Below are 17160 nucleotides of genomic sequence, written 5' to 3'. Positions count from 1 at the left end.
AGAGAGAGAAACATCGATAGGTTGCCTCCCATAAGCAACCTAACTGGGAATTGAATCCACAACCTAAGTTATGTGCCCTGACCTAGAACTGAACTCCCAACCTTTTGGTGTACAGGATCACACTCCAACCGAGCCACACCAGCCAGGGTAAAATTACATATTTCAATGAATGTGTCCCATGAAAGATATAAGTTTATCAAAGGCAAGAAATGTGTTATCAATTTTTATACCCTAGCACCTAGCAGAGCACATAAATTAGACACTCATCTTAACAAATATATTCTGTAGAAAATATAAGCAAATCTAAAGATATCTGACAGCAAAAAATTTCTGTAACTCTGGAAATAAAACTATCAAACCAATTTAAGGTAGAATAATATTTCAATAACGTATACTAAATTCAACAGTATGAACTCATGAACTCACTTTCTCTCTGTTCAATGTTCCTAGCCAGAGGTACACAGCCCAATCATCTACAAAATGTTTAAAAAATAAACTTGCTGCCCTGGCCAGGTAGCCCAGTTGGTTAGAACTTCTCCCCATGTGCAATGATTGTGGGTTCAATCCCAGGTCAGGGCATATACAAGGAGCAACCAATGAACGCATAAATAAACAGAACAAATCGATTTCTTTCCCTCGAATCAATCAATAAATATTTTTTTAAATACACACACACACACACACATACACTTGTCTTAGAGCTACCCTCAACCTTCACATATACTAGGCCTTTGGTGAAAAAAAAAAAGAAAGTGTGTGCTAGTGCATGCATGTGGGTAGGAAGTGCAATACAAGGCAAGCATGGCTCGTTTCAGAGCTCCACAGATAACTGACTGCAATGTGCAATACCACCCCGTAACAGCCTTAAACGCTATTCTACCCACCCCAACCTCCCATCTACCCCTGTCCCATTTTACAATAGAAATTCTATTAGGTCATGAATGGGACTAGTCAATTCCCAGCTCTAATAAAGACTCAGTTGAACCTTTTACACCAGTATATCACCATCTTGGTTACTGCGGCAGATTATATTTCCTAAAAATGACCACAACAATACCTCCTGCTGCACAGGCTCCTCTAGAACCCCCAAACTCCCCCACCTCCATTAAGAATGAAGTCTAATTCCCCTCCCTCTTGAATCCCCTTGTAACCCTCTTGTGACCAACAGAACACTGTAGAAGTGATGTTTCCAGACTTCCAAGGCAAGGTTATTAAAAGGTGTTGCAGCTTCTCCTTTGTTAGCTTGGACACATGCCTTTGGAGAACTGAGTAAAAAGTCTCACTACCTTGAGGCCTGAGGAAGCCCAGGCCACATGGAGAGGCCATGTGTAAGAATTCCAGACCACCCCAGCTGAGTTCCTAGCTAGCATCAATTATCAGATATGTGAGTGAAGATGCTTCCAGATGTTTCCAGCCCTCAACTATTGAATTGTCTCTAGCCTTTAAGTCTCTCCAGCTGGGGACCCAGACATTGTGAGGTAGATGCAAGCTACCCCTCTTGTGGCTTATCTGACTTACCAACACCCAGGATCCATGAAGGTACTACACTGGATGTATTACAGCCATAATTTGTGTTGTACTTATAGTACAATAGTAACTGAACAGTTACTATTAGTCATAGATTGAGCATTAAAGAGAGAATTAAATGCTGATTGATCTGAAGCCTGAGAATTCCCTCTGCTCATCTAAATCAGTTATCAAAACTGATTCTTAACCATGTTATATTTATAAATTCTACTTTACTGTTTCAGGTATAGATTTTGACACCTTCACCTACCAACCAACCAGTTCCATTCCATTAACCCATTACCCTGAAACTATCTTCCTGAAATTTCACTTTTCAGCTTCCTGACCACATAACAACTCCCTGACCTCTAGTTCCCAGAATTTGGAACCCAGTGGCCACGATGGTTTACCTTCATTATAAACTCTGGTCTGATGGCAGTTGCTACATTATTCAGGAAATGGGGAAAAAAAGAGAATCCAAAAGAAAAATGACTTAATTATGCTAGCTAAATTCAAATCTTACCCTAATCTTTTTTTAAAAGATTAGTAGTCATTTACCTGATACAAAGATAATCCAAAACAGTAAATAATAAAACATACTTAATATGTCTTTAACTACAATCCATGATTTCTAAAACATAATTCCCTTTCTAAATATTTATTTTAATATTAAAATTATTTTACCCTCTCCAAACACCCACCAAATGTTACACTGTGGGAAAATCAGTACAAGTATATGTCAAGAAGGAGAAATCTGTTTTAGGAGGAAATACAACAAGAATAATTCACAATCTCAGCTAAAGAACAAATATCAATTACCATTTAGTTAACATTACATAACTAGTTCTCATCCACTAGCCAAACCAGAATGTTAAATTGATGAATAGTAAAAATACAATGATAATATCTAAGGAAAAAATATAGTAACTTTTATTTTTATACTACTTCTCATTGATGTATCTTTTTAATTTATAAGGAAATGAGGAATATTACTTACAATTCATGATGCCAAAATATTTTCCTATATTTAACATAAAGACTAACAAGCAAAAGAAAAGGAGGTCAATAAAAGGCCAGATCACTAAAGCATCATCTGTTAATATTACCTTACAGAATAAATGCTGGAGTAATGAGGGCCTCTTCATGGCTAACAAATTATACAGTTATCTGTATGAAGGTCTAGTCAGTGCTCTAGTTAGACCAGGTAATGAAATATGACATGAAATGGAAATCCCATTATATTATTAATAGGATAAATATACACAGCTATATAAACAAAAGACTTTTTTTAAGAATCCAAAGGCAGGTTAGGTCATGAAGAAGCTTCTTTGGTTTATAAGAGTTTTTAGAAATAAAAATACATAACCAGCACAAAAACATAGCTAAGTGTGTAGCACAATGAAATGCCTTTCATGGTTTCTATTTTGCTAACACAGTTAAAGTTAATTGGAACTGCCATGACAAAATGATTGTTTTTATGAAAAGAACCTTCTTTATTATTAACCAATCAAATTTCATTTTTATTACTGATGTAGAAAAGTTCAAAACCATGATTCATTTACAGAGTACAAAAATAACAAAAGTGTTCAAAAATAGCGGATCATTTACAAAACAATAAAAAATTAAAACATGTATTTCTCTTGCTAGCAAGGCAAATACTTCTATACAAATGTCTGTAGCTGAATTTGCAAAATATTATAACTTGTCTTTGAACAAAAAAAGGAAGCTTGAATTTAATAGCTCATCTCCATTTGATATCCAGTTCATCTGACAACTGCTTATGAAGAAATTTGAAAAATGTTGGAAAAATGTTAAGAAGTTTGATGATGTTTTCTTTCAATTTTCACTCAAATATGAAAGGACTGAGCTAACAATAACTCAAATGTCTTCACAGAAATAAGAGTGACAGAGTTCATGGGATATCCGACACCAAAATCTTTTAAGTTAAAAACTAAAAGTCATTTAATTTCAGAGTATAAAATGTTACTAAAGCATACAAAAAATTAAAATTCACATTATGTTTCAAGATCAGAAACAAGCCTTTCATGTGATCACATCATATTAAAATTTTCCAAATGACAATAAAACACTGCCTATAAGAATCTGGCTTCCAACTTACTCATAAATACAATATGATATATTAAAATAGGCCACACTGCTGTCAATAAACGGTACTTTGCCTCTTATCTGAAGTATAACCCTTTTTGTCTTTGTTTTGCTTCTCCATCTGCCCCTTCAATATCTACTTCAAAAGTGCCAAGGTGATAAGAACTGCAATATGAAACTATTCATATAACTAATGTGAATCAAAGAAGATTCTCTGAAATGTGACAGCCAGTTCAGTAACTTCTCAATAATTCCTCAGTGCCTTCCTCAATACTGGAGAATCCTCAGAATGCTGAGTACAAATAACTAACAAAATATCTTTATTTCCAAGAACAAATGAATTAAAGAAATTGTATTTCTTCAACTATCTGTTGCAATTATCACCCTCAGACATGCAGATATAAAAGCCTTGATTATCTTTTTCAATAAACCTTGTGAACAACAGCATCCTTCTATTTTTAAAGACTTCTAAGCTATGTTTTCCACTTTGCACCTGTAGAACCCTTTCCAAGTCCAAATTTCCCAGTACCCACATGGAAGTAGGATAAAATAGAAACACTTTACTTGCATAAAAATAAAGAAGTTTAGACCTGCCTGTTTTTATTATACTTACTTTCAAGATGCTTACATATGGGTTCCATGGAACCTGTAAAACTACTTTCCAAAATCATACTATAAATTAGTGCTCCTGCTAAAATGAAGTTATTAATAAATTTAAATAATTAAGCACCCACATGCCCGCAATGAGATAAATGAAATATTTGAAGTCTTCTTTTTTCATCCTTTATATAGTTTTGAGCTTCTAAATAAAGAACAGACAGATATTGTCCTGATTTCAAAAGATTAATAATTACAGTATGACAAAATTAACTGATATGCTTAAAATACAGCAAGGCCCTGGGAAAGTAATATGATCATTCAGAAAAGATGGTATATGAGTTAATAAAAATAAAGACACTTTGGACATTTTCTGCTGTCCAAAATGGTAATGGGATAGCATAGCATCCTCAAGGGTTCTTAGGTAATAAAAATGTAATAGAAACTACCATATGTTGAACATTCATCATGTACCACCCTGTACTAAGTGTTTAATATATATTATAAAATATATTATCCCTCTTTTACCAATAAGGAAACTGTGGCCCAGAAGGGTCTACCCAAGATCATAAAACAAGGAAGAGGCAGAGCTGCGCTTAGAACTCAGTTCTATCTTACTTCAATGGCCTTGTTTCTAACCTTTACACTTTCTTACTAAGGGAGCCTCAATTTCTTCATCTATAAAACAAAAATACCACGATTGTTAATATTAGCAATTATGTATATAAATTACCTAGCACAGTGGCTCAAAAATGGATGCTTACTCTTAATATCAGTAATCAGATTATTATCAGCTAAGTTAAGGCCAAAACTTTTTGGCCATGCCTAATAAACAGGCCACTACTGAAAAAAACTCAGAATATATGCCTATACTTATGATCCATACCAAAAATTCTATTTTATCAGAAAGATACACATGGCTGGAGCTTATAAATTTATAATCTTCAAACAAATATCTTAGAATAATTTGTTATAGGAGTGATTTTAATAATTGTAATAACTGCAGATATTTTACATTATTGAAATAAATTTTGTATTCTATTTATAAATAACTTTTAAAAGCTTGACCAAACAAATCTTCACATAGAAAGTTAAGAGGCAAAACCCAGAAGAAAAAATGATAGGTAAATAGCTAAAAATAATATTAATGAACAACTATTGAGTGCTTACAATGCTAAGCATTTTATATCTTGTCTCATTATCTTTAAATAACCTACAATTATTTTCACCACTTTTCAAGTAAGAAATCTAAGGCTTAAAAAGGACGAGGTCACATATTTAGTAAGTAGCAGCTAAATAAGAGCCCAGGTCTGACTCACTCCAAAATCCACAGGCAGTGTAAAAGCAAGGAGAAATTATCAACACTACACATTTCGCCTATTTATGCTCAGCACCTCTCTCTCCTTCTTTTGTACATATCTGTTGGCACTATGGAGCATTAAGTCTGGAGCCACTCTAGACACAAGAATGGGCAAGTGAGTCAGGCTTGTCCATCCGTGATATAGTACACCACCCTTTTGACAACAGTGACTGTTTCAAATGTGGTCATCACACAACTCAAATAGGGCGCTACTCAACTGAAGATGAAAAAAATTCTTAAAAAACAGGAACTCAAGTAATGTAGTAGAGTATCTTGTCATTAAAAGAAAAAAAAGCAAGTCAAAATGTAAAATACACAGGCTGTTATAAAAGATTTTGAAAACTACTGAATATCCAGGACTATTTTAATCCTTTTAAAGTTCTAAATCTACCATAGCATCATCTAGAGAGCCAAGCTACTAATTCAAAATCGTAATTTACCATTCCTTTCCATATTACTGAATTAAAGAACAATTCAAATTCCTCTTCCACTTTAAGAAATTTATCCAAAGAAACTATTCAGTAGATATAAATATGTCTATGCAAACACTATTTACATAGAGGAAAATCCTATATATTTGTGGTGGCTCTAAGATGTATCAGCTTGGCTAGACTGAACTTCCATCTGCCACAGTTCCCTTTCTACTATATTTCTGATTAGGGTGAGCTACAAGGAATACTCTCCAGTAGACTTTGGGAAGATAGAGGGAGGCAACAGCATACTAAACACATCCCAGGTATTCAAATGCACTGCTGTGAAGGGATTTTATTGATATAATTGAAGTCCCTCATCAGCTGACTTTACATTAATCAAAAGGAAGATTATCCTGCGTGGACCCTATTTAATCAGCTGGAAACCCTTTAACAAAGGCCCTAAGTCCTCCCTGAGATAAGACACTGCAAACAGTACCTGCTTGCTACCTGTGGTCTCTTCCTCCTGGATCTCCCGTTCCTGCCAGTCTGCCTTGTGAACTTGGTACTTGGTTGGTCAAGCCATACAACAACAAAAGCCAATTCTGTGTGTGCATGTGCAGAGATGGAGAGAAAGAGATGGCACTACTCCTACTTCTTCTGCTTTTTTGATTGAACCCACTAATACACACGCTAAATACCCAACAGATAAGTAAATTATGATTTTATTACAATGAAATACTATGCAACCATTTAAAAATGATGATGCATAAGTCCATTCATAGACATGATATATGACAAAGCAGGTTACAAAAAAAGTATGCATATTTTATATTTATGTCATTTTTTTTTTCCAGTTTTGGGGAGGAAAATCTCTGATCACCTAAATTTTAATGATGAGGATGGGATTTTGAAGTCTTAATCTGGGTGTTATGATTTTAGTTGATTCTTAATTTATTCTTTCTTTCTTTCTTTCAGATTGATTTCATTTTCTACAATGGTCACGTATCATTATTTTTCAAAAAAGAAAAAATTAAGCCTTTCTCACTAAAGAGGACATATATCAGGTAGACCTACAGGTTAAAATGTGCCAAGAGCCTCAAAGGACAAACAGAAGTTATCCAAGCAAAGTAGATTTTTCAGGCAGACGGCAATATGTGCCAAAGGCAAACACTAGTAGTTTAGAAACGAGAGTGTTCAAGGAACAGAGTAGTGACAAGGGATGAGGTTAGAGAGACAGACTTGAACTAACTTACTGAGCATCTTACATGCCTCTCTTCACTTACTGACAATGGGGGGGAAATAATGAAGGTGTTAAAACAAAAGGAGCCACATTTGCATTTTAGCAAAATTAAAATAAAACAACACGAACAAAACCCCGCTGAGGCTTGCAGTGTGGAGACTCTATTGGAAGGAGACCAGACTGGAAGCAGGGAAACCAATTCAGAGACAACCACAGTAACCCAAGCAAGGAAAGCAGTGGAGATGGAGAGAATGAGCCATCGAGTCACAATAAGAAATAAGGACTGAGAGAACTTGGTGGGGGATACACTGGTAGTACAGAGACAAAACTGGTTCCCTTAAATTGGGGAGTTCAGAGGAGGCATCCAAAAAAGTGTCCTTATGAATGAGGCTCTGAATATATCACAGACAGCCTTAAAGGCAAGACACTTTTAAATACTTCCAAAAGAAATATCAGTGTGTTAACTCATGCCCACTGAAAGGAAGAATAATAAGCAAAGTGTTAAATATATTAAAAATTAGAGCTCTCAACTACAAAAACAGATTCACAATTATTTATTAAGTTATAATAGGACTATATATGTGTATATTTCAAATCTCCTGAGGCTGAGCTTTTCCAACAAAATCATATTACTGGCAAAAATAGACTATTCTGAATAGTTGTTGGAAGTCACTTCAAGTCAAAAGCAGGATTTCATATAAATTATTTTTCATCTGTCCTTCTTTCACTGCTTGCCAAAATAAAATCTTTTAAATCTTTAAAATTAGACTCACTTAAATTACAAAAGTAAAATATTCTCACTATAAGAATTCAAACAATTCAGATATGTAGTTCCTCTACCCTCCACCAATGCCCTAACCTGGTTACCCTTAAACTACTACTGGAAATTAGTTGAATATTCTTCTATGTCTTCTTACTTACATAAACATTTACATGTTTATATAGGATTTATTTATTTAACAATAATGGGTTGATATAATATGTATTATTCTATAACTTATTTTTACTTAAGATAACCATAACTTTTAAGCCAATATATTTAACAGGTATACTTCTGCATTTTTAGTATCTGTTAATAATGTGAGCATATATTTGATATATAATTAGGACATCTCTGGTGTTTTGCTATTACAAATAATGCTACTGTTAATATCATTTATATCTATTTTCCTTTTCTGTGTATTTCTTTAAATACTCATCCTTACATTTCTATCAGATAAATCCCCTAAAGAAGAAATTCTAGGTCAAAGGACTATATATTTTTTAAATATTGCTATATTAAGTTCCCCCCAAAGAGCAATAATTTACAGACTTACCAATAGTTTGAAGGTGACCATTTTCCCTATGCCTTTTATCAGTACTAGAAATTATCATATTCATTTTTGCCTACAGGACTAGGTGGGAAAAGTTATCTACTTTTAGTGATGAAGAGCGTCTTTTCATATGTTCATTGTTTGTTTGCATTTCCTCTTTTGTGATTGCCTGTTCCAGTCTTTTACCCTTGATTCTGTTGGGTGTCTTTTTATTAATTGATAATACAAAGCTTTTTAAATTCTTCTGCAATCAAATCTGCCAATTTTTTCTCCCATGAATTCTGGATTCTGTGTTTTATTTATGCCTCCTCCAACCAAGATTGTTAAAATAATCTCCTATATTTTCTCCTAATTATTTTATTACAGTTTGGCTATGTTCTTATTTTACATTTAGATCTTCAATTCATTCTTTCGGTGTTGAGTTAGGAGTTGTCCCAACACCATTTATTGAATTACTCATCTTTAAATGCCTCCTCCTAGAGTAACAGATCAGAATTCCTAGAAATTCTTGAACTTCGTTAAATGAAGCAAAATTCCAAACTTATTACAAGTTTATTAAAAGGCATTCATCACTTTTTCTTTAAAGAAAGCACATGTTGAAACACATTCATACGGTATACCAATATCAGCATACATTGAAATGTTTTTAACATAGCAGCATCTAAATTAACAATAGAACTTTTTTTAACATAACTGGTAAAAATAGAAATATCATTTGAAATCTCAAGATTATTCATTGATTCAGGTCACAAATATTTGAGCACCACCTGACAAGTGCTCAGGATGCAATGGGGGACAAGACAAGAATGATTCCTGCTTTCATAAAGCTTGCAATCTAGTGGGAGCTTCCCTCTCTCCCAAGAAACAATGTATTTATTTTAAATGAAAAAGGAAGAAATGCAATGAAAAACATTTTGGCAAACTTTATGACACATTCAGCATTTTCCACTTCCAAAATACTACGTAAACACTCTAGTGACTGTCTCCTTACTATATTCATACTGAAAATACTGCTAGGAAGGTTAAGATTAACTCCATTTAAAGATTAACTATTACCCATCAACATATACCTACAGTGCCGTAAGTCTAGTTTCCTTCCTCAACAAAATTTAATTCCTTTAACAACAGTAAACAGAAACCTCAATAACAGAAAACATAGGTCTATTTATATCAGTTATGTTCAGCCCATCAAATCAATGTTTCTAAAATATGTGTAGATTTAAAGATGTTTCAGTGAATCTAGAGACCTAGCAAATGGCTGTATTGTGTCGCTTGGAGATGAAACAAGAATTTCGGTGGCACCTCAATGAGAAAGGTCACAAGAACGACTCCTCGGTGACAAACAGCTTAAACTTCAGGTCTCACTCCCGAGATTGCTCCCACTCTTACATTGAAGCCTTGAGGCTCCAGCTACTGGGGCCACACACACACACACACACACACACCCCACCTCAATCGCAACCCACCGCCTCCTCCACACACCCCTGCTCCTCCCGACCTACAGGGGACAAAGCACCGCCCAAAAGAAGCAGGCGGGACTCCTGTAACTCAGAGGTGACATTGGCCAAGTGTCTGCCCCTCAGTTTTCTCATCTGTGATACGAGGCTGGTGCTCCGCGCCCGCCTCCATCCTCAGGCCTGGGTTCAGCGTCTAACGCCGCAAGGCCCGGGGAAAGCTGTAGGCCTAATCCCACGCTGCTCCGCTGCTCCCCGCAATTGTCCCGCGCCGACCCCCGCCGGCGCCCAGGGTCTGCGGCTACGCGCGCTACCTGCGATCTGCGAGACGAAGGCTTCCGCCACTAGAGTCATGTCGGCTGGGCGGCCCTGAGCCCGTGGTCCCTGCTCCCCGCGGCCCTCAGCGTCGTCCTCCGCAACCTCGGCGGCTCCCGGCAGTTGACAGGCCTGGCCCGGGCTGAGACTCGGACTTGCAAAGCCCACCACGACAGCGGTTGCAGCGGCGAGGACCCCAAGGTTACCGCCAGGCCAGGCCAGGAACTTCCGGCGCAGCTGACAGCGGCGCGCTAGTGCTTCCGCCGGCCCCGCCCCCGCCCTCGTCCTCTCCCTCCCTCCTGAGTGCGCGAAGCCTGCAAGTCCCAGGCTCCCGGCTGCTGCCTGGGATATGGAGAGGGCAGTTGGGGTGCGTGGTTCCAGGTGACTCTAGACTCCAACCTAGGACCTGATCAGGGGGACCCAGGAGGTTTTTAGTATCCTTTCTGTAAGCGAGACTCTTGTAAGCACGTAACAATTTTAAGGGCATACTACAGACGCCAGGCACTTTAAAAACTATTTACAGCGTTCTATTTCATCCTCTCAACAACCCAATAAAATGATACTGTTATCTCCACTTTACTGATAAGAAAACAGGCTTAGAGAGTTTACACTTGCTCAGGGAGTCTTGCTCTGGCCCAGATTCAAATCCACATTAATTTCCTCCGTTCTACTAGGTTCTGCTAGGTTGATTAGCCTGTGGACAGACATTAGTGTTTATTCCTTTATTCAAACATGTTTGCCAGAGAGAAGGAGACCTGAGCAGCACCTAAATTGAGAGATATTTTGCCCTTCAACTCCATACACCCCAAATGAAGCTCATCTTGGAGAATATAAAGAGTACTGTAGTTCACACACTTCTCCCCTTTTCGGGGTGAGAGGGGCAGGAAGAGAAGACAGTAAGCCCATAAGTTATTTTTTAACCCCTTAACTTAATAACTTCTTAAGTTATACATATACAAATAAAATCCAGAATATGATTTAGAGGCATAAAACATTATAAGTGCAACACTTCAGAGATCATCTGGTGGGCCAAAGCCCACTCTCAGTGATGAAAAACAGGTTCAAAGAGGTGAAATGACTCATTTTAAATCACACAGTAAATAAAAAAGATAGCTTACTAAGTTTTTGCAAAGGAAACCTGGTGTTCTAAGAATAACTGTCTGTGACATGACATTTAGAAAGTATGTTGCCTTTCTGTGTGTTTCCGTAACTCTCTAAACCTGTTACAGTTTATTGTTCATATTCCTGCCTAGTTCACTAGTGTATTAGCTTCATAATAGATTACCACAAACTAAGTGGCTTAGGACAACAGAAACGTCTTGTCCCACAGTTCTGGAGGCTAGAAGTCCAAAGTCAGTATGTCCACAGGGCCATGCTTTCTCTCAAAACCCTGGGGAGAAGCCTTCCCTGCCTCTTTGTAGCTTCTGAGGGTTGCCAGAAATGTTTGGCCTTCCTAGGCTTTAGGCATATCACTCAAATCTCCGTCTCCATTATCACATGATGTCCTCCTGTGTGTTTGTGTCCAAATTTCCCTTTTCTCATAAGGGTATCAGTCATTGAACTAGGGCCCACCCTATTACAATATGACTTCATCTTAACTTCATGTGCAAAGACCATTTCCAAATAAGGTCATATTCACAGGTACCGGGGGTTAGGAACTTGAACATATCTTTTTTTTTTTTTTTTTTTTTATAGGGGTTGGGGAGAATTCACACTCGCTAGATTAATTTTTGTAATGTCTTATCACTTTCTACATCACCCTCTATGAGTAGGAAACTGGTTAAATTAAATTTAAATTTACCCCAAAACTTACATGAACATAAACACACCAGTTTTTTAAGAAGAGTCTTCTCACTGACTGAGATTCAGAGTTTATAAGAGGCTTGTTACAGAAACAGGGGAGTCCAAAACCAAACCCCAGAGTTTGCGGCTGGGAGATAGGGAGCAGGAAGCAGCTTTCAGGATGCCCTTGCATGCCTAGAGCTAGTGGCTGGAAACATTGTTGCAAAGATCCGCTTTACTTCTAAGACTCAGGATGATGGGAGGGATCTTGGACTGTGGGCTGGTACGGAAGAAGCAGACAGAGCCTACGTAGGGTTCTGTGAATGGTCAGGACTGTTTGCAACACCCACTGCGTGAGAGGACGCAGGGACAGAGAGGAGGCAGGGAGAAAGAGGGAAGGAGCTGTGGACATTTTGGGCTGGCTCTGGCTCTAGGAGGCTCTCTCTCTCAGGCTCTCTCTGGCCCTCACACCCTCACTCTCTGGCTCTTGTGGGCTCCCTCCATCTGGCTTGGAGAAGGGGTCTCCAGGCTGCTTTGAGAAGGAGAGGAGATCCATGCGGTTTGCAGGAAGAAGGCAGTTTACAAGGAGGCTGAGAATCCAGGAGGTTCTGCATTGAGAGCTGGAGGGCACCACAGCACAGAAAGGACCTCCCCAATCAGAACTGAGTGATTGGTAGCTGCTGGTAAAGCTGAACCGTGCCTAGGAAGTAGGGAAATGGTGTTTCCGACTTTCCTAAGACTGGCCAGGTCTGGGAGGGGGAGGCAGAACTATGTGCAAATAAACAATTCTTTTTCTTTTCACCAAACTCTGGTATTCAGAGTTATGATTCTGGCGGCGGGCAATCGGGCCCCTAACTAAACAGCCCGTGGGTTCTGTTTCAATCGGAGCAGCCCAGGGGTTCTGTTACAGGCTGAGATAATAAGCTTTTTTTGTTTATGCTGAGGGAGGTAACACTGATAGTAAAGAGTAAGCTATGCCCAGTTTCCTCCTCCTCATCCTACGGGTGACAATCACCAAGAGAAATTAAATGTACATGGTATTTCAGTGTCAATTGAAAGAAAAGCTTTCAGTTCCTGTCTGTTCTGTGCACAGTGGTGAATTATGTATAACCTGCAAAAATGAATATCCATCAGCTATTCAAGTTCTATCACCAAGCTTTATTAGTCACCATTAAAAAGCTGAAGAGAAAATATTTTGACTACTTGTTGACACATGCAAGATTTTTTAGATTTCTCAATATCATAGAGCCTGAACCAAAGTCCTAAAAGAGTACTTAGAATTGGACTAGGAAAACCAAAACCCAACAAGTCCAAAGGGCAGAGGTGAGCTCCGAAGTGGAAGAGAATGGCAAGACCCGGGGACTGGGCATTCAGGCAAGAACAAGATGAGAAGCAAAGGAGAATGTGTCCTTGAAATGTGAGTAAGCATCTATGGCTGAGCATGGATGGACTGGGCTGGCTCAAAGGTACTGGGCTGGGACTGACACCAACCCTGTTCCAGCAAACTTTTGAGAAAGAAACAGGGATCTGCTCAGGCACTGTCTATACTCAAACTTTTCTTCGTTACAGCCAGTGAAACAGAATCATCAGCGCCATATGGATTCACTTTTTCTCTCTGACCGACGGTTCTTTTGCTTCCCACACAGGCTAATTTAGGCTGGAAAGAATCTATAATGTGGGAGGTCTTTATTACTAAAAATTAAATCCAATAAAATGCAGATGTCCTGATGGTACCCGCAGACAAGCTGTCTTTGTAATAAATAGCCAACTGGAGAAAATATATTTATGCATCTGTATTAGAACAACTGGCAATTTTAAAACTGAAGATCTGTTTAAAATCACTGCAATTAAGGAAAATGCAAGAAAACAAGCCACTGGAATTTTTAAGAATGAGGCTATAAGACAAAAATATTAGGGAATCCATATGTTACTGAAAGGATAATCACACAATTATTTAAAATAAAGTATCAATGCATGGCATCAACAACCTTATTGTTAACCCTAATGAAACTTTTCTTGCAAAACTGTTTTGTCATAAGAATATTTTCATGTCTGTAATCTAGATTTTATATTACTATATTAAATAGAAAATATACAGCTATCAGAATAAATATATACTTTAGTAAGATTAAAATACTATAAAATACTAAGGCATTTTATCTGCATTTCATTTTTCCTCTGACAGAAATGTTAATATTTTAAATGTAAATTTTTTTTAATGCCTGCAAGAAAAAAAGTTGAACTGAGATTCTTTCAAAATTATACTGTTTCTTTAACAATGATATAATAAATTCAGGCCTTTGTATGAAATTAGTCCACCCCTTCCCAGCCCTCATCAACAGAATTATGGTTAATTCAGTCAAAGTAAAATGTTAACACTGTTAAAAACACCATGTCATGCCCCAGAACTTTTCTATTCATTTGTTAATAGATTTTACCTCTTTAAAAACAATGAAACTATAGACACCTACAAGCATTCTAATATATGGGGTTTACAAAGATTTTTTAAAGGGTACACAAATGTGGTAGCCATTCGCCCTTCTATCTCTCAAGTTCTCTTTTCTCCATTTTGTTTAATTCCTAAGAAATCAGGACCAACTCAGAGCTAAGTTCTTACCTTCTTCTCACTTTCTGATCCTACACTCTTGTGTTTTAGGCTAGCACATCCTCACATGAACTATAGGTATGTTAGACTACACTAGGGGAAATATCTACATTATTAACTATAGTGGACCTAGATTCTTCAAATACTAACTTGTTTTCAAAAGAAATTAAAATGCTGAATGTCCAAATTATTCCGCCAGACTGAGCGGAATGTATATGTTGCCTCACTTTTATCGCTTTATGTTATTGGGAGCTGAATCTTTTAACTATATCTACTAAGGGTGGTCTTCACTGGTGGTTAATAAATATCTTACAGGAACTAAATTAGGATTTTCCTGGTTGCAAGTTATAAAAACACAATTAAACCTAGCTTAAGCATATTTAAATTTATTCCTTCATTGTGACAGAAGACACCACGGTAATTCACAGAACTGAATGGAGAGCTCAAGGAACCAGGGCTTTACTGCTTCAGCTCCCAGTTCCTCAGTCCACCTCTTGTCTCCATTCAGCTTCATTCTTTTTAACTGAAGACACACTTTAATGGCGGCAGGAAAAATAGCTGCCAACAGCACCAACCTGGCGTCTTCTTAGCTTTGGCTGCCTCACCTTCCATATATTAATCCCAGGGAAGAATTATAATTGTTTGGATGTTCTCACCTCTGGATTAAATACTTTGTCCAAGTGAATGGGTTCAGTGATTGACCAGGCCAGAGAGGAATGAAACCTGTTACAAGAAGAAAAAATGGAAGAAAAGGTGCTAGGCAGCCAAACTGTAGTACCACAGTCTACAATAAGAATCAGGAGTGCTATACTATCCTGGCCAGATAGCTCAGTTGGTTAGGGCATCATCCAGATATGCCAAGGTTGGGAGGTTCGATCCCTGGTCAGAGAACATACAAGAAACAACCAATGAATGCGTAAATAAGAAGTACAACATATCAGTGTTTCTCCCTCTCTCTCCCTTCCTCTCTCTCTCTAAAAAATCAATTAATAAAATAAAATAAAGGAGTTCTATACTGTGGCTACTACTTGTCTTAAAACTAGAAAAGTAATTTAAGTTCTTTAATATTTTTCACTTCACTTTGTAAAGGGAGTAATAAAACAGCCCCTGAATGGAGGAGGGGGAGATTCAGATGATTGTGTTAACTAAAAGGAAGAGCTGAAGATGCCTTCAACAGAATTATTATATTTATTATTTATATATTTATTACATTAATGTGAAAGTAACTACTGATACTTCACATAAATGTAATGAGCTAACTTAACTCTAAATTACTATAGAAGAAAATGTACAGGTTTTCAAAACAAAACAAAAACCCACACACAACTGTCTCTTGGGGTATATATTACTTTTCTAGAGCTGACTAACAAGTATATACATTCTCTGAATCTGTAAATAATACGTGTGAATATAAAAACATGGAAAGCATGAATGATACAATGTTAAATAAAAAACAGTGGAATACAAAATGTATTTTATTGTGACTACAACTATGTAAAAGCATGTATAAAAATACTGGGCTGGTTTCTCAAAAGCGTTATATCAACGAGGTGGGATTTTGATTTTTTTTTTTCTTTATGCTGTCCTCTAAACTTTCTGTAATTTTTTTTTATTAAATGTGGTTTTTTAAGATTATATTTATTTTTAGAGAGAGTGGAAGAGAAGAGAAGAAGAGAAACATAGAAGTGTGAGAGAAACATCGATTGGTTGCCTCTCACATGCCCCTGACCGGGAACCTGGCCCACAAGCCAGGCATGTGCCCTGACCAGGAATCAAACTGGTGACATTTTGTTTGGTTCACAGGTCGGCACTCAATACACTGAGCCACAGCAGCCTGGGCAACTTCCTGTAAAATGTTTATGATACTTAAATTATTTTTTTAAGTGTTTTCTATCATACTGAGGAAAAATTTTTAAAGGTGACTGTTATGAGAAGTGTTCTGTCCTGTCTATATCCAAGCCTTGTATAATATTGGTCTCATTAACCCTTAATTATATTGCTGAGAACCTATCTTAAATCAGCTTCACGGTCCATAGCAGAGAGTCATTCCTAAAGTAATAATGAAAGAACATGTGCAGATAGAACAACATCTAAAATATTAATTGTTTGATTGTATGTCCTTATTTAAGACTGTATACATACATGAGTGACTTCTGTTTAATACAGAATGATGTGTTGAGCAGGGAGACTTGGTAGACCAGTTGTAGATACTCTTGCTTTTGATAATGATTTGGCATTGGTTTTAACCTTTATTGGAGCTCTAATATTTTACCTCATAACCCCTTAAACAAAGCTGAAGAGTTGGTGATGGTGATTAAGGAGCCTGAAGCAAGAGTGTCTACAACATGTGTCACACAAACAACTGAAAAAGATATGGGCCTAAGCAGAAATTTGGAAGGGCTCCTGAGGACTAGGAGCCATTCTGAGAAAAAGGTCCCCATGGTGGGGAAATAGGCCACCTCTGATGTA

General features: G+C 37.3%; 1 protein-coding gene across 2 annotated transcripts in view; it reads right to left on the bottom strand.

The window, feature by feature from the left end:
• MTX2 (metaxin 2) overlaps window positions 1-10563 on the bottom strand; it is a 58391-nt gene extending 47828 nt beyond the window's left edge. Inside the window, exon 1 of one of the 2 annotated variants that reach the window (XM_090268030.1) lies at window positions 10304-10563. In XM_090268030.1, coding sequence (XP_090124156.1) covers window positions 10304-10343 — 40 coding nt within the window. In that variant the 5' untranslated portion in view covers window positions 10344-10563. The remainder of the gene's footprint in view (window positions 1-10303) is intronic. The other variant, XM_090268027.1, reaches the window with a different exon arrangement.
• Window positions 10564-17160: the final 6597 nt, after the last annotated feature.

Source organism: Furipterus horrens, unplaced genomic scaffold, assembly GCF_987537825.1.
Source record: "Furipterus horrens unplaced genomic scaffold, mFurHor1.1.pri manual_scaffold_1, whole genome shotgun sequence".
Classification (NCBI taxonomy): Eukaryota; Metazoa; Chordata; class Mammalia; order Chiroptera; family Furipteridae; genus Furipterus; species Furipterus horrens.
This window is presented reverse-complemented; position numbering and strand designations above follow the sequence as displayed.